Source organism: Amblyomma mixtum, chromosome 2, assembly GCF_055824585.1.
Source record: "Amblyomma mixtum isolate Tamu chromosome 2, ASM5582458v1, whole genome shotgun sequence".
Classification (NCBI taxonomy): Eukaryota; Metazoa; Arthropoda; class Arachnida; order Ixodida; family Ixodidae; genus Amblyomma; species Amblyomma mixtum.
The window spans coordinates 292,569,684-292,592,532 of NC_143013.1; the positions used below are offsets into that span (position 1 = coordinate 292,569,684).

At 48.8% G+C, this 22,849-nt stretch overlaps 2 protein-coding genes across 2 annotated transcripts in view; one reads left to right on the top strand and one right to left on the bottom strand.

Annotated features, from left to right (window-relative positions):
* LOC149364493 (uncharacterized) overlaps positions 1–22,849 on the bottom strand; it is a 164,214-nt gene that overhangs the window by 26,081 nt on the left and 115,284 nt on the right. Inside the window, exons 4-5 of the mRNA XM_089574451.1 lie at positions 17,288–17,392; positions 13,922–14,357 (exon numbers count right to left, since the gene is read on the bottom strand). Coding sequence (XP_089430577.1) covers positions 13,922–14,357; positions 17,288–17,392 — 541 coding nt within the window. The remainder of the gene's footprint in view (positions 1–13,921; positions 14,358–17,287; positions 17,393–22,849) is intronic.
* LOC149364494 (lactosylceramide 4-alpha-galactosyltransferase-like) overlaps positions 849–22,849 on the top strand; it is a 166,930-nt gene continuing 144,929 nt past the window's right edge. Inside the window, exon 1 of the mRNA XM_089574452.1 lies at positions 849–927. The gene's annotated coding sequence lies outside the window, so the exon portion shown is untranslated. The remainder of the gene's footprint in view (positions 928–22,849) is intronic.

The window sequence follows — 22,849 nt, forward strand, 5'->3', positions numbered from 1 at the left end:
GGGTAGAGGTGAAACTGACATCAGTAGCAGCGACAACATGCTCAGATTTTGTGTCCTGAGAGCAGGTTACAAGACTGATGCTATCGATAGTGAACAATGTTGATGACAGGAGGGGTAAAGGGCTATTCAAATAATGGATTGACGTTATCGGTGATATCAGACATTAGATTCATTATCTTTCAGAAAGGCAGCGCTAAGGTATTCATCAAGAGTGAAAAACGCTTATTGCCATTATCATCTATGACGTCTTTTCGTACATGGCCAAGACGACCAAGTGCTCATGTGTTTAACGTAGCGCTGTTTGCAACGAGATCCGATGAAAGCTCTTGGTTGTTTCCGTTTCCTCGCTCCCGTTAAACGGGGTATGAATCATTGCCACACCTTTCAACATGTTTTGAAGGGAAGAAGCGTCGTCAGGTGAGTCACCACCTGGATAAGAAAACCCACGGCTCCCATCCTCGACCTACTGCTATGGATGTTAGATAACAGTGATAACACTGTTAGATTACACGGAGCATTAGACAGTATTCTTGCTTTTTAACGGATTGAATAGAGAGTTTTCAATTTTTCGACATGCTGCGGCGCCCCGTCATTCTATCATCATGGTCTGATTTCAGCCCAGTGCAAAACAAAGAATTCACAAGTGACCTCCAATTACTCCTATCTCACCCATCCTGCCAAAAAACTTGTTACAAAGATCACGGTACCGATAAACAAAAAAATAAAAATATAAACTTTTGTGTAATCCGCGTCCTCGTTGCCCTAAAAACTCGCTAAGCTCTTTCAGGCAGAAATTGAGGGTTCGAACGCTGAGAACACGTGATAAAATCCCTCGTTTGACTACAGCTGTAAAAAGGGACATCTGCAACCGCCAGTCCGAGAGAACAAAGCGGAGCGAGACAGGACACGCGACAACGCAAATGCCAGGTAGGAACAACGTCTTCCCAGAAGCGAGATTGAGAAAAACCAAAAAGAAAGATAAAGAAAGGAAAGCGCTCGTAGACACGCCGCCGGCCTATGCGAAACACCTGCGTCCAAAAACTGAATCAGACGCGCACGCTAGTGAAGGAGGGGGATCGACCTGCATTTCCCCGCCGGGAAGAGTAGTGACAGATGCGCGTCTGTCGTCTCGTGTGGTCAATCTCTGCGCGCGCACACACGGACGCGGTCGCGTTCTTCGACGTAAGCGAATCCGCATGACGCGCCCCCGCTCCGCGTCCCGAGGTCTTTGACACCGCGACCACACCGCAAACACAGCGCGGCCAGAGAGCAAGATGATCCACCTGTTCCTCGCTTCTCGTTCGCGCGTTTGTCATCCCGAGGTTTTCCAAATCCAATTTAGTCGCGGGCTTATCTATAATGTAAACATTGACAAGTGAAAGAAACCAGGAACTGCTATGCGGTACAAAGCCGAGGGTGAACGATTTGAAGGGACGAGATAGCCTCCGCAGCTGGGTGCCGAGCGGAATTAAGACAAAAGGTTGGATAGCATGCAGATAAAAAAAAAACTGGGGAAGAACAATGAAAGATAGCTGTGTGAGCGAGCGATCGAGCTGCAAGCTTATGACGCCAATGCAGTTACTTGAGAGCTCACAACATGTGTGGCCGAGAATCCGGTTTCTGTTGCAGCTCTAGCTGAAAGCGGCTTCATAGTGTAGAGATACCATCTGTTTGCTCGGACGGCGAGCAATAGCTGTTTCGAAGCGGTAACTCCGCGTGAAATGAAAAGTCAGCGCCTTCTTTATGCTAATTGCTCGAAGCGATGAGCTTGACGTCTTCATGGATCAGCTAAGGTAGAAACCAAATAGCCTACGTTCCACAAGAATGTGCAAACAACGGCGAAAATTTGCTATGAGAAATCACGCAGTCCCATCGAAACACCAAATATCTTGGTGCTAATGGTGCAGTGCGCTGGTGACGACGATAACGAACGAATCGACGGGCTCAAAAGAGCCTCCCCGTGCACTGTGGGTTGCCAGTGGACGTTAAAGAACCACAGGTGGTCCCTCATAGCTTGAGAAGCTTTGGGAGTTAAACCCCAATAAACCAAACGAAATCAACAGAGCCTCCTACCTGCCGCGCTAAGCGTAAAATAAAGAAACAAAATAAACTATAAATGATTGAAATGGTGCAAAATAAAAAAAAATGCGACATGAAATGGCCTGACACTATACGTGGAGGAAATCATATAAGATATAAGCGAAGAGAAATTCGCAAGGGTGTCCTCATCCCACATAGTTATAAAGGCAACGGAGCTTCCAAAACAGAACGGATACCTTGAGGTACCCACGAAGACGCTTACAATGGTAGCTGTAAACGTTTCTAGGTGCTTATGCAAGCGCTGAGAGAATATCTTTAGGACGCGGAGCAGCGGACACGAATGGTGAGAACTTGTATTTAATGTTTATCTGAAGCACAGCTGCAGCTCGTAGTATAAAGCACCGCTCGTCTCGCCGGAAGCTCACGATGAACCCTCAAGAGGAAAGATAGCGGAAAAAACTTGTGCAAGACACTTCTGGCAAGGTGAAGACCATACACGCCTTCAATAAAGCAACTCAGGCACTAAGGAAGTCCTCGTCTCTCTACCCCGAACTCTACCAGAGATCGCATGACTTACCGTTCGTGAGCTGCCGAACGGCTTGTAACATGCACCACGCACATTTATGGCTTGTTGCTTCGGTGTCGCCTTATGGTTGTGCGCTTGCCGCCCTCATTTTGTGCAAGCAGCCGCGATCTCGCGTTTGTCTATGTCGTTTCCGGTGAGATTTGCATGTATGCTCTCGTGCGCTTTAAACGACCAGCCCTATCTGTGACGTGTGCGATGACGCTCGGGCATTGAAGCTGACTGCACACAACGATTGCGCTGAAAGAAGTTACTAGACGGGCTTGGTGCCTTACTGCATTGTGCTTAGTCGGCGCGTTGCTAGCATGGTCTGGGTTCACTTGCATACGTTTTCCTAGTTAGTCGTCTGCATGAATATTTCGCTGGCGTCCACCGGTAATGACACTTCGCTGGCACAGCATCGTCAATGGCTATCATTGGAGGCTGCAGCTGAGGTGCACAACAACAGTTTTTAACCTACCAGAAAGTTCCGCGACTTTTCCGCTAGGGGGATGGGCGCATGCGCAGAGGTGATTAACATGAGGGTATGACGGAATCCCGTCTGGCCGTCGGAGTCCACTAGAAAAACACTGACGCCAACCAGCTAACTTAGCTGGTCGGTGTCAGTGCTTTTCTAGAGCAGTGGTGTTCGAAAAGGGAAGATAGATGTAATGGATTGCTTGCATTAGGTAGACGTTAGGGCTCACATGTGCGTGAACTCCTGCGTGTGACAACAGTGTTATTACGCCACCCAATAGCTACGTCCACGAAAAGGCCTATACCTTCCCACGGTGACACCTTCAGCCCGTCTGACTTTTGTCTGCATGGGGGGAACCAGCAGAGTGAATAGTCGCTCGAACCTTTAAAATGGCTTTAACGATGCGACTAAGCTTCTAATAATAGAGTGCAAAAAGCAGCGGGCTGTCGCTAATGTACGCCTCCAGATTGCATGAGCCGGTGCCATTATTTCAACGGCACTCAGCCGGATGGAGTATTATTAACTCTTGAACTTTCTGCCCGCGTATATATTATGAACGTGACGCTATAGCATGCTGCAGGATGACAGTCGCCCTTGTAAAACCACCCGAGAAGAGACAACGAAGAGAAAATAGAAACTAACCAGCTGCCATGACTGAAGTAGAGAAGCCTACTTATTGCATGAAATATGAAGCAAACAAGTGCCTGTTATAGACATGGCAGAGCCAGAGCTGTTTGCACAGTCGACTGCTAATGCTCCACCTGCATTGTCAGTGCTTAGGCGATCGTATATCCCGTCCCGTCTGGTAGGACTGGTGTGGATTTTTAGAGGTTTATTGTTCGTTCACGTGACTTAAACAAAACCACATTTAAACTCCCAAAGGCACCTCCCTCAACGCGAACCAGCTGCATTCTCATTTGCATATCGCCGCGCGTTTCCGGTTGTCGCTCTTCTATGACGTAGAAGTGCTGCTTCAGCGAGCTATAAACTATTTCCTCTCTTTCGCGCAAGCTCTGCATCGTATCCGGTCCACTTGTTGGGAAAACCTCTTGAATCAGTCTGATTTTTTATTTTTTTTGTTTAAAAAGAGTGCAGACGTCGTCAGCTTTTGCGGCCGCCGACGCCTGCACAAAACACCGCGAAGGTGACGGCAAAGGCCAGTGTGGAACAGCAGCAATCTTATTTTTAACAGGGCTCGATACAGAGGTTGCCACTGTCTTTTTAAATCATTTGTGAGTTACAGTTCTCACGCCCACCATTTGAAGTCAGGCCTTTCCCTGCCCAGTTGGGCATACGAAAGCTCACTTCTCCATCAAGGCACAGTGCAACGCGAGGCAGCGTAGAGTACAAAGTCAAGGCACAGTATCGAACGATTTCATTCACAAAGTAGCACTGCTGTTAAACCTGATGAGTAAGAGGCCTGCAAGATGTGCCTTTATCGTCATTATCATCATCACTGTAATGGTGATGGTAATTATTATTATTATTGTTATTATTATTATTAGTACCTTTTAATAATATTATTATTAAAAGAATAACAATAGTTACACGCTATACAAAGAAAGTGTTGCCTTACTGCCACCTCTGTCTCCAGTACTCCAGTAACGAACTCCACTCCGCAACAGTAGCCACGAAAAGTCACTGGGAAACTCAGAGCACTTCACTCGTCACCTTCTCAATCGACCATGGTCACGCAGGAACTCTCATCGGCACTAACCACAGAAGTGTTTCTGCTGACATTCTATTTATTTTCGGCAAAGTTCACTCCGCTTCCTTTTAGAAAGTCTGCCAAAACTCAGTGGACTCCCTTGTAAGGAGCGTCGTAAGACGGAGACGTCCTCTGCGGTCTCGGCTGTGGTCCTCGTCGGACCTCCTCGTTATCCACTTGTTCCAGGTAGCGTAGAACGTCGCTTCTTCATTGACTCACTCAGCCACACAGGCTGCACCGTAGAGTCGTGGCGGCTCAGTAAATTAACCAGCCGTAAAGTTATCCAGGACGTCGAGGCGAGAGGTGTTTGAGGGGGATCGCCGCGGCAGCTTCCGTCGCTGTCGCTCTCAGCTGACGCACGTCGAAGACTGGACACGGAGGCTAGGAGCTCGACGTCGAAAAGCCTGCTCGCGCGCAGTCAACGACGCGCTTGCCTTATCGGCGACAGAGAGCTGCTGCTGCTGCTGCTGCCCACGCCGACTGGCGTCGTACTCGGCGCAGTTGTAATAACGGCGCACGGAGCCGGCATCGGAGCTACGGCGCGAGTGCGCGAGTCTGCGGCTCGGGGCCAGCTGTAGACGCAGCTGCAGCGTCGAGGATGATGATGCACCGCTGCTCTCTCTCCGTGCATGTGTACCCGACGAGGGAGGAGATGAGAGAGAGGGAAAGAGAAGGAGGAAGCAGCAGCAGCGGCTTCAGAGACAAGCGCAGCGGCAGCAGATTTTTGAAAAAGACGCAAAAACAAATAAAATCTGCCGTAGACTAGGTTGCCGCTTGCAAACTCTGCTCCCCAAGTCAAATCGTCGTACTTTCTTGCTTGCTCCTTCGTTCATGTCAAGTGTCTCCTCTGCGTGCAGCGATGGAGTAGGCAGCTGTGTGCGCCAAGCTGGGCAAAGCATCGAGATCGAAAGCGACTGGCTGTACAAATGAAAGTCAACCTTTCTGCCTTTCGCCCCGTTTTATCCTATTTCTTTGCCTCTATCTGTGGAAAATTTCGTTCTCTTTTTGTTTTACAACTTTATGGAAGAGAGAGCAAAAATAGTATACATCAGCAACCTTAGCGTTTCACTACCCTCCTGTTTCGTTTGTGACCAACTTGCCGCTGGCTCTTTGCTAAACCCTTCAAGAAGAGCGCAATTTGCCAACCATTCTAGTAACCTTATATATAGCCTAGTCGTTCATGGTCGCCGCAGATAGGGAACGTAGTCTGTAGCCACCCTGGTCTTCAATTCCCGTTCAGCACTTGGCGCTCCTTAGAGACACATTTGCGAGTCTCAGCTGAATGTCATGCGAGGCCTTTTCAATATCGTTTGCATGAATGCGAGCAGCACTGTATGCATACAGAGGTGACCATTTCAGTTGATTGAGATCTCAGCTCACGGCAACAAGCAATTTAACCGATCGTAGAGGGGAGGACAAGACCCCAGTGGGGAAAAAAAAATGGCACTGTACCACACCATAACAGCTTCCAGCTAGTGCTTACTCTCCGAGCTGATAGTGTTGCATCAACACAGGATCATTCTAACGCGTCCCATGCTAACATGCTCTTTAAAAACATGTCAGAAAGAGAATAAAACTTCTGAAATGTGAAGTAAAGGCACTCATACCCTAAGAGAACGTTCGTCATAGCACTAAAAGCCATAGAGGAATCAGGTGTTTCCCCTCCCTTCCCCCACCGCACTGCTTGCTCAATGCTATCTGCGAGTCACGTTTAAAGTAGAAGATCCGAAGGTCGTGTTTTCAGTATTAGGAGAAATGCCGTCCTATTGTCTTTTATCTGATCGGAAAAGCACGAAACTCTGGCTACCTGGACGCCGTGTTCACTCACCTGAAGCTGCAAAAACCTCAACTTCCTCTATGAGCGTTATAGAAAAACGTTTTTTTTTTTTTAAACGGCCAAAGCAGACATCTTTCGCGTTTCTGACCATCAACTCGCAAGCACTGCGGCATGTAATGGTGGATTACTTCCCACCGCTACCAGTTGCAGGCTATCTTCATTTGCGAAAAAAAATATCCACAAAAAACTCCCAGGCTTACACACACAATGCATCCCTTTCATTTCCGCTATCATTATCACTGTACCATTGTGCGCAACTTCTCAGAAGCCTGCACTGTTGCCCTGGGCTTTTGTTCCAACGTCTCATATATTGCAAGGCACCTAAAAAAATAACAAAAATCCTCGTTTCCGAGAACACATCAATGCGCAGAAAGAGAAACGTGCATTAAAACGACCTGTGTGCCATGATACTTTCGCCATGCAGCTGGTAAGTCCCGCTAATCAAGTCCATTTTAGGCACGCACTCGATGAAACTTCCACGCAAAGAAAGAGTAACAGTTTTTCCTTGTTATCTTTTTCACCCGCACTCTTTGCTGAATCAGCTTGGAAGCCATTCGCTTACTGAACAGCCTTTATGAAGAGTGGCTACCACTGTCCGCCTTTGTTTGTCTGATGAAAACTTAGCGGCCAAGCAGCAGAGTTAATCGGTCCAATGTTGGAAACGCATTGGCAAAGGACGGTGTTACAAAGCACCAGAGTGAAACCAGCCATTTCCAATACTGGGCCGATTACTTGTCCTGCTTTGCCTTGAAGTGGTTCTGGGTCAAGACGTGAGTGGCACGAATTAACAACTGTGCAACCGTACGGTGACGCCCTCTGTAGCAATCCTTCAGAAGGTGTGACATGGGAAGAGCTGGGCTCACCATCGCTCTTACAGCGATAGCTGTTAATTCCTCGTTTCCCGAGATCGCGGCGTACGCCTTCTTTCGTCCAATAGAGCGAAGGTACGAGGGTAGGAGAGGGAAACCGAAGGCACGCGGTGCCTTCCATCACCCTCGCAAGAGGCGGAGGTTGTGGAAGCCTGCGAGACGCTGCCCATTTGTAGCTGCCTGGAGCCTGCATACGCGATACTTTTGGCCATTCCTTTGTGTAGTTAGGGCACTGCCCTCTGCAGCAGTGCATCTGGGCTCAGAACCAATAAGCACTGTTTGTTGTTCTCAAACGACAAACGACAGAATGAGCGCGAGCGTGAGAAAAGGGTTGAAAGAGGATGAGGAAGAAAGAAGGAAGTAGTTATCACTGAAATTCGCGTTACAAAGTCGAAGCCGTCCTGCGAACTCCTTTTCTTTTGTGTAGCGTCTGTGTCGATCTGGTCAATCGTTAAGTGGCCTGGCAACCTTGCAACGCACACTACGCCAAAAAGGGGGAAGAGTGCGGATGGCGAGGGTGTCAGGTTCAACTCAGTTTCAGCGGTAGTTCGTTCTGTCCAGCTTCCCAGGAGAGCTCTCTTTAGCCTCCCACATACACATGATGTTTTAACCGTCATTGTTTGAACAGATAAGAAGTGCCTATGAGTAAAAAGGCTCGCCATTTAATCAGCCAGAAGGCGCGTCGCCGCTTGCCGACGGAGGACTATGTAAGGTGCGAATCGAATTCCCACCACCCCTGGCAGCGTGAAACAGCTCTGGTTACGCTGCATCAAAGTGAACCGAACGTGTGATGGGGCCGCCTCGCAAACAGACGTCTATCTCGAGAAGACATTTAGAGGAGTCCGCGAACGAACAGAGCCAGTAGCGCCCGCGCTCGTTCTCGCAGCGTCTTTTGGTCCTGCGGCACCTGTGCGAACAGCCGCGTCACGATGGTTACGGTGTGTAGATTGCGTAATTGGGGAGCGAGGCCCAACAATGATTTGTTTTTTCTTTCTTCTATCCTCGAAGCAATGTGTTTCGTTAACAAAGGCTGGCGTCTTGTAGTTTGATAAGCTCTTCGATCTACACGGGGCACTGCAGTCTTTGAAACGTGTGGAGGTTTGACAATGCTGCGTTGATTAACGTTATCTCAGAGACGTTGCGCTGGTGAATCGTTAGCACATTTTTTCCCCTTTTACTTTGTCGTCTAGCGTTCTTTCTCATTTTCTTTCTGATTAATTGTCTGTCTTAATTATTCTGCTAAAAGGGAAAAGAGATATGTGGTCGTCCGCACTAACGGCGACTTCCAATTTTTTCGTTCTTTTTCTATAAAGCGGCAATGCCATCTTCGTACTAGTCGACGACAGTATCGAAAAACGGGCTATTGCGCATCAAGCGACTGGTCCAAGAATAATAAAAGAAAGCTACAGGTCTGTACAAAAAGCTCTAAATGTCAGTTTATCAATATCAGTGCGCTTAGGGTACGCTGGTATGCATGGGAAGGATGCCATCCTTTTAAGGATCACTGCAGGCAGAATGGAAGTTGCTAACTGCAGGAACCACTTGCTAGTCGACGCTATTTAAAGGGGTAATGAGGATAGCTTTACCCAATTATTGCTCTCAGTAAAAATTGATTTTCTCGCTCTTTCTGGCCATGTTGACTTCTAGCCGCCAGCAAATGACGCAATTTTCGCAGGGAAAATCGGATTTAAAAATCTTTCCGCAGTCGATTCTAACTCGTGACGTACTGATCGAAAAGGTCGGGTGGCCTCCGATTTGAAGTCAATGGCGGTGAAGCGTAGCCTCTGAGACCCGTGAAAAAAAATTCGGTGTCGACTCATGAACTTTACTTGCGCAATCGGTTGGTGATTTCCACATCTGCATTTGGTCTTTAGTAGCTTATAAATGCTCCGTTCTCTGTGATAGTGGCCTATTTCTGATAAGGACTCGGTGCCTTGCCGATACAGGCCAACTTCTATATGCACTCAGTCTCCCTTTAAGTGGTTGTGCGTGAATTTTGTGCGGGCATTCTTCGCTACTTGAATATTGACTTTCATTACCTCTGCCGCCTTGTTGGTTAATATGGGGCGAGGTGTGGGGACTCCGAGGATTTCCAGGCTCCGAACCTGCCTTGTTAACACCCGCATCATGGCAGCTATGATTAGTATGACTAGACACCAGCATGAAGCACGCGAGGTTACGTACGAACCTTCGGTAGAACGGGTGTAGGCGGTGCACCATGAGAAATAATGTACAACGAGAAGATCTGTAGTGTTGGGCTACCACAGCAGGGCTCCAGGAACCCATAATGTTTTGTTATTTGTGTCAAGGGCACACATGCTTCCAAAAGTTTAACACAAAAGTAAGTATTGGAGTCGTCACTGTTTCATCGCATGAAGGTGCGCAACCGAGAGCTTTGTAAAGTAACTGTATAGAGCGTTCGTTTTAGAAGGAATGGTTTGGTTTGGTTTATTAGGGTTTAACGTCCCAAAGCGACTGAGGCTATGAGAGACGCCGTAGTGGAGGGCTCCGGAAATTTCGACCACCTGGGGTTCTTTAACGTGCACTGACATCGCACAGCACACGGGCCTCTAGAATTTCGTCTTCAAGAAATTCAGCCGCCGCGGCCGGGATCGAACCCGCGTCTTTCGGGTCAGCAGCCGAGCGCCGTAACCACTGAGCCACCACGGCGGGGCTTAGAAGGAATGATATACTCATAAGCTTATAGTGCACACGAGGCCGCATGCCAGGTTTGAAGCAGAGAGGGCACTCGAACAAGCCTTCTGAAAAGGTAACCCAAATTCAAAGAGTGATATATAATTGCCACCCTTGAAGACTAAAACCAATTGCCAGGTCTCCATGTCTGAACATCGGTTTGTGCAGTTCGAATTTTCAAAAGAAATCGTACGTTGGGTTCTCGTGTAAAATTGTGACCGGTGCAAGCCCCTCATGGGAGAATCACTCATTGCGCGCCATATTCAATGGGAGCCCATTCTGGGCTCGGACTTACACGTGGCAGGTACGAGAATCTTACAGAATAACGCACCACACACAAGAGCATGCCATGTTGGTTATATGAGAATTTCTCCCTGCTATAACTAGGAGTGAGCTCAACCATGCAAGAACATGCGTATCGCGGATTAAAGCCAGTAATGCAGAGGCTATAAGGAGGACCTTTGCTTGGAAAAGTGCCCATATGGAAAGCTTTATTCGAGCTAGACAATCAGAAGCTTACAATAGGGAGGGGTCAAAGGGGGGTAGGGGGGCGGGGTGGCATGGTGTCTTAGACTGATAAACACGTCCGCGCAATTATAAGCGCTTTCCTGTCTCATGGCTCGACGGAACTTCCTACTCTGCATATCGTCACCTTCGACCTCGAATAACCCAAGAAGCAAGCGCTTCCAGCTCTGTACAATCTCTCTTGAGTCCATGCAGCCGTACCAGGACAATGGAAAAGATCCACCATCATGACCCTGCTGAAGCTAAACAAACCACCTCGAATCAGTTTATCTCACAGGATTGTAGCTGGAGCTGCAAGCATTGAAAACACAGCAGAACTTACGGCCTTGGCACCTATGATATGGCTCAGTGACAAACGTGGCTTATATCCGAAATCAGTGGCAGGATTTCGAAAAGGGAGCTCCTGTGACAACAGCGAAATTCACCAGGCGAAAAGCGAAACAACGCCGCCAAAGAGCTTCCTGAATGTCAAGTGAGCTTTCGATAACCAGATATACCCTCGATGAATGCGTCATTCGTGGCCGGTTTCGTCCAACAGTTGCAAGCTGTCTGAAAAACAGGACACATATGTATGACAACGGCTAAGGGTGACACGACTGACAACCCTGTATCTTTCACGTGACTCAGAGGGGAGTGTTTAGCCTTACTTTGCTCATTCTTGTTCTCACTATCCTTTCCAAGAAATTGCATGGCCTGGTATCGATATGTGTACCTGGGCCTCCAGTGCGACGTGTACGCAAGAGCAAGCAAGGCTACGACGTGCAGTGTACACTACGTCTGCGTACTAGCACCGCCAAGGGCACCAGCCTTAAAAGCGACAAAACGTTTCATCGTGGCTTTTAAGAGCAGATAACGACTTGCGGCGCTCTTGATATCGACGGCCAAATCAATATCTTTGTTTGATACCACAAGCTCCTAGGGGTCACCAACGACAGGCACTTGCAATGAGCAAAGTACACTTCTGAGCTCAGGGGGGACATTTAAGCACCGTTTTCAGGGCTAATGAGTCCCTTCAGCGCCCTGCGGACCTCTTTGCATAGCATTTCGCAGGCACGGACACTTCTTTATTTTGTATATTTTTTTTCTTATTTGATTTTTACTTTATTTTTTTTAAATTTACCACAACACACACAGGGCCTTCCTTTAACCAAATAGAACGAACGATCTTCAGTGGTCGAGGAGTAGCGCACCTGGCTCCCGACCCAAGGATTAGGGTTCGAGTCCGAGCCATAACATTTTTCTTTCAATCGTTGTGAGATATTTGAATTACCCGCGCGAGGACATGGTGTGACGTCATGACCTTCGCGACCAATACCGATTTTCTTGACACGCTAACTACGATGCCGGGTTACCCGCTGTCGGGTTAAATACGCTCAGTTTTATTCGTATCTTTCGGTCCCTGGCTTGGAGTGAATGGCGCTTATTTGAACGGTTTGTACTGCAGCTTTGACAGGCGTCTTCTGTTCATTACCCCAATACATTGCGCCAGCTCTATCGGGACAATGAATGCTTGCCCTCTTGAACGCTGATCGCTTGAAAACGCCAGGACTCGCGCATTAAGGGTGTATGTTGGCTTACTCCACTTCACAACGCTCCCTACTACTCCATTTGCCCTGCTATACTTTCTCTCGTCTATTTAACCTTGCTTTATTTGTCTTTATAAAACTATTTAACACTTTGCCATAGTGTTTCAAGTTACAACTGTCTCATTTCGCCTCCTGCGATACAGTAGTGGTGTGGGCAGAGCTTTCTTTCTTTATTTGCTAATCGAGCTCTGTATTTTCCTTGTAAGTTTACACGTCAACATGGACTGCCAAGCCCTAGTTCACATTACCTAGAAACCACTTCAGGAGCTGTTACTCGCAACAAAAGGCGCCGACATCAGCCCCTCGTCAATATCTGCCATGCACATTCTTCCTAGTTGAGAGGCTATTCACTTCTTAGGTCAGCGCACTCTATATCCTTGTCGACAATGGGAGTGCTCCCTTATCACTGTAGGCCACGACTGCAGCTAATACGTTCTTACATCAAACCCGGAACGTACGAACAAACCATCAGTGAAATTGTGCTTTGGCTGCGATATGTCTCAGCGTGCACGCAAGGAGAGACTCCAATGGATTCCAAGCAAGCGCAGAAAAGTTGATAGCAGGCCAACGCCGAAGTGAAGCTGGCCCGCGATAAGAAGTACTTAACCAGGTTTCTAATCTCAAGGGCCCATATTGCCAGCTTTTAGTGAGATTCCATACACGTCGGCATGAATTTCCATTGGAACAACAGGAACCATCAAACATATCATCGTTACAGGCTTGATGCGGGTTCGCGGTTTGGTCTTACACTTAAGATTTCGTAGGTATGGGAAGGAAATACGAGTGCTTTTTTTTTTGGTTCTTTATGGTTGGCGTCACATATTCGACGCGGTTCCTCTACGAACCGACGTGAAAGCAGACCCTACTGCGGTCGTTAACACAAGTGAGCTGTTTTTATTTCTTTTTTTTTTTTTCAGATTCACTGCTAGCGCCTTCACTACTTTGATGCCAGGAGAGCACTCCAAGTATACTGTCGAACGACTGGGTACCCGCCCTCTCCGAAGAGGCACACATGGTCGCCTGGGCGTGAGTATAATGTGTAAAAGGCTACGTGTATAATGTGTGCTACATTCTGCGTGTACAGCTCGTTTCATTAAGACATCACCACCTCAACTCGTCGTTCAGCCTTAAGTATGTCTTTCCTTCTCCCTTTCACCAAATGTGGAGTAGCAAAACAGGGATTTGTTCCTTAGGTCAACTATCCTGACAATGAAACCCTGTCGCTCCCCCCTCACGAGTTACTAAATTAAGTTACAGACACCTTAGAACTATAACCGAATCCCTTTTAACCAGTTACCCCGTTCCTTGTCTCCAGGTCCTATGCTTGTCGCCTCTCAACGACGGGTTCGTACTCACGGGGGGTCTTCTTTTCCCTTTCTCTCGACATTGACCGCGCTCCTTGCCGATGCTCCACTTGACCAGAGTAGCCTTTGTCACCCATATGAATGTGCTGAACAGTTACAATCCCGACCAGTGACTTGTACTTCTGCAAGCTTAACACTCCACCCGACTCCAGAGGAGGACTGCGACCACATTCTGGTCAATGGTTCGAACACAGGAGGGTTTGGTTTCGTTTGCGGAGGCTGGGCTATTCGAAACCGCGAGGTGATAGTCCCACTCACCGACGTGCAGGTTGCTGGGTTGCAGAGCCGTGTTGCCGGTGGCGACGCCCGCGGCGCTCTCGAACAGCTTTCGCACCCGGTCACTGACGGTCATGTGAGGCTCATGCAGGAAGAAGGGCTCCTGCTGCTGCGGCTGCGCAGCTGCCTGGGCCTGCTGCTGCTGATCGGCGCTGCTGTTACCTCCTCCTGCAGCCCGCTGAGGGCACAGGGCTGCCGAGCAGGCCGAGTTGGTGGCAGGGACTGTGCCCACCGACGAAGACACGCTGGCCGCTGCGGGCGAAGGTGCCCTGGCGCCGGCGGCCCCAGAAGCGGGAGTGCGCTGTGTGGTGGGCGGCAGGATCTGCTGCAGGATCTGCTGCGGCTGTCGAGACGAGCGTGACGGGCGGCCTGGGCCCGAGGCGCGAGCAGGACCGGGACAGGAGCACGTCGGCGCCACCTGCGGGTCGCCCGAACGGCACTCGTTTAGTAGTACACTCTAAACAGAAGGGAGTAGAAAGGGTGTAATAGCTTACACCCTGTTAAATAAGAGAGTGCGATAGAGGACAGCTTAACCCCCTTTTATTCCCATTTAGGCGTATTTGTGCTTAAGTGAGCAGCAGCAACAAGAGCAGTGGAAATAGACGCTCACACTTAGCTCTCCTTTCATGTAACATTTTACGTCGGAAAGTATGACATCTTCATTGTGAAGATCAAGGACACAGTCGCATCAAGGCGACCGCCGGATGAACGCACGTCAAGATTAATTCATACCTTCTGAACGTACACTTTTTGCAACGTCAGCCCCGAGATCTGGTCGTCGGTAGCGTGAAATGACGTAATGACGTAGGAAGATCACGTGACTCATTGTCATCGGTCCCATGACCAATGAGTATGTGACCCATTAGTCACATTAGTGCGCCATGGCACCAATGAATTGTCATGTTGTTCATTAAACCCACTGCAAATGACCATGATGCCTTATGCATGCACGGCCACCTTAGCAGCCTGCGTTGAAGTTCTCCTCACATTACGCTAACGCCAGATTATATATCTTTAATGATTCATTTTTTTTACTACAGTTCATCCTCCTACCACTTTTCTAATGGTAAGTAGCATCATCGATATCATAACCGGTGATATCCTTTGCTAGCTAACTATCAGAATGGATCTGACATACGGTAGCAAGCAGAGATTCTACTGGAGAGAAAAATAAATCAGTATGGAAAGTCATCTTTTGCCGATCGCAGCTGTTGGGGCCATACCAGTTCCTTGCGCACCAAAGCACCTGGATGTCATCGCTCCATCTATAACATAAAGATATCGCTCTTGCTTCTCTGTGATTCTCGGCGCATCTTTCCGTATATGTCACAAAATTCTCCTACACCTGCGCGAATGAAGGTCGGTCTGTGGATGGGCAGCAGTGCCGTGAACGAGTCAACAACCACAGCCGACCAAAGACGATGGCTCAGGAGAGCATTGCGATAGCTCCGTGTGCTATCCAAAGACGATAAGAAAAGAAACATCAGATAAGACACCTGGCAGTCACAAATCGACCTTAGATGTGTGAACAGATCTGCAAGCTTTCCTGAAGTGTTGCTGGGTGCTTTTTCTACTCCCACTGTTCTGTATTCTTTATATTTTAGCTTCGACTGGTACGACGCTGCGCCCTTCGGCTTGATTTAATCATTTCTAGTGCACTTTAATGTGTTATAATTTTTGTTTGGTTGCGTTAGTCTCGCCAAACACACTTAGCACACTCTAAACCCGAATACGCTTCTATTGGATTAAAAAGACAGCTGTCCTCTAGTGCACACCCTTTCATAAGATAGTCTGCGCTAGAGGACAGCTTAGTCCCTTTTTATTCCTTTCTGCTTAATATGCACCACCTTAGAACTCCGTCGCTCAGTTTAGTTTACTTTAACTCGTTTTGTTTCCGTGGAGTTCACCAAACGCAGGTGCGGAGCGTTGAAGAGGAGAAAAATATAGGAACGCAGATTTGAAACAGGAAAAAAAAGTAAAGTACAATGGCGCCAAGCGGAACAGCGCGCTGAAGTATAGTAAAGCGATTGTCCCCTCTCAACCACTGCTGAGGCGGGAACAGCTTGCACTTACATCGGGCTGTGCTCGTTTACATTGCAGCATCGCTCGCAGGGACACATGTTCGCTGCTGCTCAAGCAACACATGTGCGCCGTGGTGACAAATGTCGTTTTGTCCCGACACGACGTATTTAGCCCCGCTTAAAATAATGAGACATGTCTCTGCTGGGCGCATTGACAGCCCAACGCACGAAGCGGAAGTAAAGCGAGTTCAGGATCCACTTCATTTATTTAATATTTCTTTTTTCACCCGACAGGCCCTTTAAGCTAGGCGGAAACAACAAATATCAGCTGCCAGACCAAACAGTGTACCTAGGTGATCTAGCTGTCTTTATGTACTTTTCTATTTGCAGGAAATGGCAGACGACCCTTATAAAAATGGTCTATAGACAGTCTATAGACTTCTTATTGACTCTACTGACTTCCTATAGATATTGCTTTTTGTCTATCCATAGACTGTCTATAGACAAAAGTCTACTAAAAGTGTATGGCCATAAATCTATAGAATGTCTATGGACTGTCTACGGCATTTGTATTGCCTAAAGACTTTGTCTATAGACTTTATAGACGGAAGAGACAGAAGTCTAAACACTCTATAGACTGTCTAAAACTTTCTTTGTAAGGGGAGGGCCGCCGTTGGAAGAACACCTTTATTCACAGCTTCATGCCGTAAGGTGAATCGGGGATGTAAGGAGTGTTAAGGGCGACTTCGTTTCACAAGTCTGTGCGGGCTTACTTGGCTATCTTTATTACGAAGATAGTGCGCACTTCATGGCAAAAGCGGCCCTCCCCAGAAACGCCTGCCGCTATACAGCTCTCTTACATGCTCGATGCAAGCGATGTAAAAATTTTAAAAAGATTTCGCTACGCGTCTTAAAAACGGACAATTATCGTCAATATTTCCATAACAGTACCTTACAATACTGCAGTGTTAAAAATTTTTGCCCGAGAATGTTTTGGACATGGTGAGCCAGTAAAAACCCGGCCCGAGGAAAACATACAGTGAAGCACTAAAACATTGTCACGTGCATGTGCTAATCATGGTCCTACGATCCAGACGAGCCTACATTTCAAAATAGAGTGAAATGGAGAACAAATAGGACACAGGTCCAGGGAAAAAAACAAAAGAAACACTCCGATAGCGGCCGGATTGCGCAGACAGGCACCCAGTTCCGCCTACTCCATACAGAAGAAGCGCAGCGGAGGTTATCTCGCCACCCGCCGCGGTGATTTCACGCACCGCGCGATCTCAGTGGCGACACGCACGGAAAGAGCAAAAGACACACTTGCCTGCCTGTGCTGTGGCGAGCCTCGCTTGCCGGAGCCTCCGCTGGCCTTGCCCTGGGTCACGTGTTGCTCGGGGTTGGACACGTGACCGATGAGAACCGCCAGGCACTGCGACAACACGGTGAGGGCGGAAGTGTAAACGGGTCGTGTTCACACGTGTGACGGAAGCGATCGCGAACACATGTGTGAGCAGGAAAACTGCAAGATTTACAGCGTTGTTGCACACTTGACTGCTGTGGTGCTTCGGAGGCTGGTGTATTGGCGCAGTGCGGCGAGGGTTTGCTTGGCTCTTGCATGCGCGCAGTTGTGCGGCAATAAAGTATCGGTGACGTCAAACAAAAATAAGAAAGAAAAGGTGGATAAGGGCAATGTTTGCTGAGCCCTAAAAACCGCTCCCCCCCCCTGTAACCTGCGCGCGATCAGCAGAACGGTGGTTTCGCTCAAGTGATTTTTACATGCGCTTCCACGTTGCTACGCTTGAACACCTTTATGGTGTTGCGCACTGCACTTATTTCAGGGCAATGTTTTAGCCTGGCCTTGTAAGATGACGTCTTTCACTCGCAGAAAGAGGGGCTATAAATATCGAGATTCTGATAAACGTCTTTGACTTTCTCGTATCCCGTTTCTATGGCGTTCTGTCATTCTTGCAGCAACCCTTCTCACTCGTCGTCCTTGGGCTTCTTACCTGCCTTTTCATCGAATCACTGTAATTTTGTCATCAATCGTGGAGAAGGGAGAAAAAACATGCCGGAGGTGGATCTGCAGGACATAATACAAGATGGATGCTTGAAGGTTTTTTTCTTTCCGAGATAAAGACAATAATACACAGTTCGAGAGCGATTCTCGGACTTTTCGTGACTGTCGATATCCGCGCTAGAGATGCATCTTCATTCGTAGCAACTATAGGGTTTGTTTCTTGCGACTCCTGTGCTTGCCTCGGGGCCTGTAATATTGTACGAGATGGAAGGTTCCGAAAATTGAGACAACAGTATTTCTCAGGACTGCGAAGAGCAAGAGACAGAGATTTATTTTTATGACTTCTATGTTTTCCCTTCTCCAGTCTTTTCTGTGGAAAGAGCGAGATATTTGCCATGCTGTTGTGTCTCTCAGAAAGTTGCCTTAAAGAGAGGGAAAGCACATATTTACCGCACCAGAATGTAGGAGTAGCGAAGCAAGTATACTCGAGAAGGTGAACTAGTGATTAAGTATAGCTTACACAGTGAAATATCAGATTTGAATCACGATGCTTATCAAATGTGAAATCATGAGCAAAAGCCGAAGCAATGAGCAAAAGCACTGGTGCCGACCTGCACACCGCATCTTTAGTGACATGTTTGGCTACGTTAACGAAAAATTTCGCGGCGTTTAAACTTCGGTCTGCCTGGTTGGCTCATTCTTAAAAGTTACACGTTACGTTGTTAAAAGTTACAAGTGAAGAAAAAAAAAGCGAACTTTAACAAATAGCATGTTTTCACGCTAATCTGCGCCATCCCACAGTCCTCACAACTTTTACAGAAAAAATAACGCAGTCTATAGCCCAAATCTGAATAAAAACTGTCCACACAGTTTTCGAAGTTTAAACGCTGCTACATCGAGTTCGCACTGCGCACATAATGGACTGCAGCTGCTGCTTTTAGCACAACAGCTTGGGGAGAGGGGGGGGGGGGGGGGGGGGCGGAGTCTGCGTGTGTTAGCCACTTCAGACTCGCAACGGTCAAGGTGAAGTCGATAGCGATGTGCATGCAGTAGACCAGTGAAGGAGATGCTCGTACTCGAATTCGTGGGCCTTTCCTTGCTTGTTCTTTCAGTCACAAAGTATACGCAGTTACTTTTATTATTTTCATTTTTTTTTTGTAACGAGACCACCAAAGATTCAACGTCGAGTCATTACTGGAGGCCAACAGCTGGACGTATTTTACTGCACACAAATGCTAGCATACTGAAACAACAACGCGACTCAGACAAACAAGCCATAAAAATCTTACCGCTGTAAGGTGTTATTGTATCCATAAAACGTCTGTTTCCGTAGCTCGCATCCGCTTTCGTTCATTGCAGGCAACCAAAACACACGAATCGCCTCCTCGAGGCGCAGAACAACGTCTCGTCGCGTCACGATACCACCGGGCGAAGGCGCATTCACGAAGCACGTGCACTGATGACCTTCTCAAATTACAGCCCACCCTCTCTCACAACACTGCAGACACTCGCAGATGGTTTCGGTACGACCACTCAGCTACAAGGCTTGCCGAAAAGCGACCAAACTGCTGTATGGCACAAACAAGACGAACTTCCGCGATATTCCGTTGACGGCGCACCAGTCAACACGCGCGAAGACAGGCGTCACAGCTGCAAGAAGTGTGGATCTCGCCATCGACGTTAATCACGACGTTCTAACGATGAGGTCTTGTGGACGGAGGTGTCCACGACAGCTGCATGAATCATTCACTTGGCAGTCACGTCCGGCCGTCAATGCTGTCACGACTTGCCACAGCCGCAGGTTATAGCGACAGGTGTCGTAAGTACCGAAAACAAGTAACAAAACACACGCCAGCTAATGTTACACGAACGCAGTCTGTCAAGAGCAGACGCCGGCGGAAGGTCTTATCCAACGGTCAGCTTCAGCGGCCACTCGACGATGACGTAGACGACGCGACGAAGTGTCCCACAGTGTCAGCACCAGCAAGAGCGCGACAAAGCGACGACGACGACGACACCGAGGGCGACTTCAGGAAGTGGGCACTTCCGTGAACCGGCTTCCCCCGTTTTTTGTTGTTTGTCATCTTCTTCTTGTTCTTGTCCTCGTGACTTCCGCGGCACCCACCGCGTTCCACAGCACCTAGAAACTCGACGCGAACTCAAAACACACTCACTTGTGGGGGTGCCCACGGAGACACCGACCGACCGACCGACCAACAACCGACCGACCAAGAGCACCTCTGAGAGGAGAAAACAGCCGTAGAGAAGTCGTCGGTGCCGGCGTCTGCGCGCCGGCGAGTCCTGCGGTGGCCGGCGAGCGAGCAAGCCGGCAAACAATCAAGAAGCACTGCTGCTCTCGACGGAGAAAAAGATCCGTCTTGTTTGGCGTTGTCCTTGACCACTCGGGCGCGCGCGTGCGGGCGAGCGAGGGTGGGCCGAACGCGCACGAAGTGTGCACAGCTGACTGCGCTTTGCGGCAGGAATGACGACCACGACTCACGAAAGGCTTCGATCGAGGGTTACGGCTGTTTACGTCCTGCCGCCGCCGCCGCCGCTGCTTCTTCGACGCAGTCACGCGGTTACACTGCTTAACCACCGATGAGGAAGAAAAACCTTCGGCACACTCCAGTCGGTGCCGGCGCCCACCACTGGACTCTGCAACCGCAGGTGCGAGAGGACGCGAGGTGGGGGTGAGGAAAGGAAAGACAAAACAACATAAACACGGCCGCAAAAAACGAATGGCCAAAAGAAGACGGTCGCCCTTCTCCGAGACGGGGCTACGTCGTCGGATGTTGCGGACGTGAGGCGAGCGAGGGAAGAAGGTGAGGGGGGCTAAGTGAAATGGGGGTGGAGAGGGAGGGCAACGCGGTGGACGCCTGAGACCCCGGCTGTTATCTCTCCCTTGACCGTATGACGACGCTATATAGTAGTATAGCCGCCGCCCGCCGAGGCAGCCCCACAGGACTGCCCAGACAGGCAAACACTTCTGTCGCTTCCCACGGCGGACGTTGCCGCGTGTGCGTGTTTTTGTGTGTGGCGCTGTGGCTGCCTTCCGCGGTGGGGGGAGGGGGTTGCGTTTTCTACGGCCACGGGCGCAACGGAAGCTTGGGAAAATCGCCGGCGCGGCAGGTGAGCGCAGCATAAGTGAATGAAGTGGAAGGGCGGGGTGCGTACGCGCACCAGGAGGTCGGAAGGAAGGAAGGGGAGGGGCTGAGAAGACGTTGCGGCCGGTTTTGGCAGATACAGGAAGCGGTCATTTATATCCTAAAGCCATGTACGTGCTCAGTACACCATACACTGAGAGCCAGATAGGTGGACAGCTATAAGGCTTTTGTTTTCTTCGGGCGCCTCAGAGCAGGTACGGCGCGCGTTTTAATGCACCTAAAGTAAATGCGCTGAATTGGAAATGAGGGCCCGAACATGAGGGTCGGACACGGAAGCAGAATCTTGTACCTGCGCGTAAAGCTGAAATGTGAGTAGACGCAGAGAAGTCTTTTGTGAGGAACAGAAGTGGCTATTTAAAGACCCCTTGCAACGGCAAACTGCAGAGAACCAGTACTGTGCGGGCATAACAGCGAGTTCCTGTTGGTACCGTGGACTTTGATGGGAACCTCGATTTACCGACAAGATATCTCAAGCGATTGCGTATGGCTTACTTTATGGCATTTACGGTTTCTCGACGATCATACTGACCTATTTTTTTACTATGCCACCATTTAAAGTGGGAATAACAAATCTTAAGCATTCAAAGGAAGTTATGACGGTTTATAACGAAATAATGGATTTAACGAGGGAAAAACGATTCCCCTCGGAATCTCTGTCAACATGGGCCATAATGGAGCTACGAATATCACGAAGTAATCGCCGAGCCTCTTCAATTTCGTTTTAACGAGGTTGAACTGTAGAGCCATTTGAAATGAAGTGGTCAGAAGATATCTTGCAGAAGATATGACGTGTCTGTCGATTATGTTGACGATCAGAAGATCCTTATTGGCTGCTCCATGGTGGTCCCCGAGTTTCACATTACAGGAGTTGAAGTAGTTGCTCGAGAGGCAACGAACGGAAGAACTGTCTTGATGAGCGGTGGGCGCCTCCACTTTACCGGAGGCTAGGATACCAGAAGCCACCAAAGCTTTAACTAGCACAAACGACGGAAGAAATACTGCGGCCCACATCTTCTGACCCGAGCCGCCCCACTCTTCCCAGGGCGTTTAGCCGGTCCAATGGGTTCTCAAGCGGTAGCCAATTCATAAAAGGGACGATGCGCTCTGCTTCACGATAGCCTCCAGGCTTAGCTGACCGCGATTTTGCACGCGTTTTAGCGCTTTTTTTGCTGCTCCCTCTGCTCGCATCGAATTTTCACGCATCCTGTCTGCGACTTCGTGCGCTCGGTGGCTCGACGGGTTGCATGCGCTACGGGAGGGCGACCGGACCCTTGCACGAAAGCAGTGACGCATTTCATCAGACTTGAGTTGTGCGATGGAGGCGAGGAGCAACCGAGTTTTCGGAAGCCAGTGGGTGATTAATGGTTCAGTCATCGATTACGTCTCCGCAGAGTCGTCTCTGTAGACTTTGCACGTACATCACCTCCGTAACCCTTCGTCGGAGGTTCTGCACATCGTTGATCGCGGTGCCGATTTACGCATAGATGACGTCCGGAAACTAGTATCCCAGTACAAGTAGAACGTCGACAAAGGTTATGAACATAAGGATATGAACATACGTATCAGGGTTGTATGTGTTCTGATAGGCGATGTTGACGTAAATGTGCCCAAGGTAACGAAAGCCCTTGTTGAATCGCAGATCTGCTTTCTGGGACGGTCAGGGAAATTGTAAACGAGAGCTGGCTAAGTATAGCGCTCTAAATTC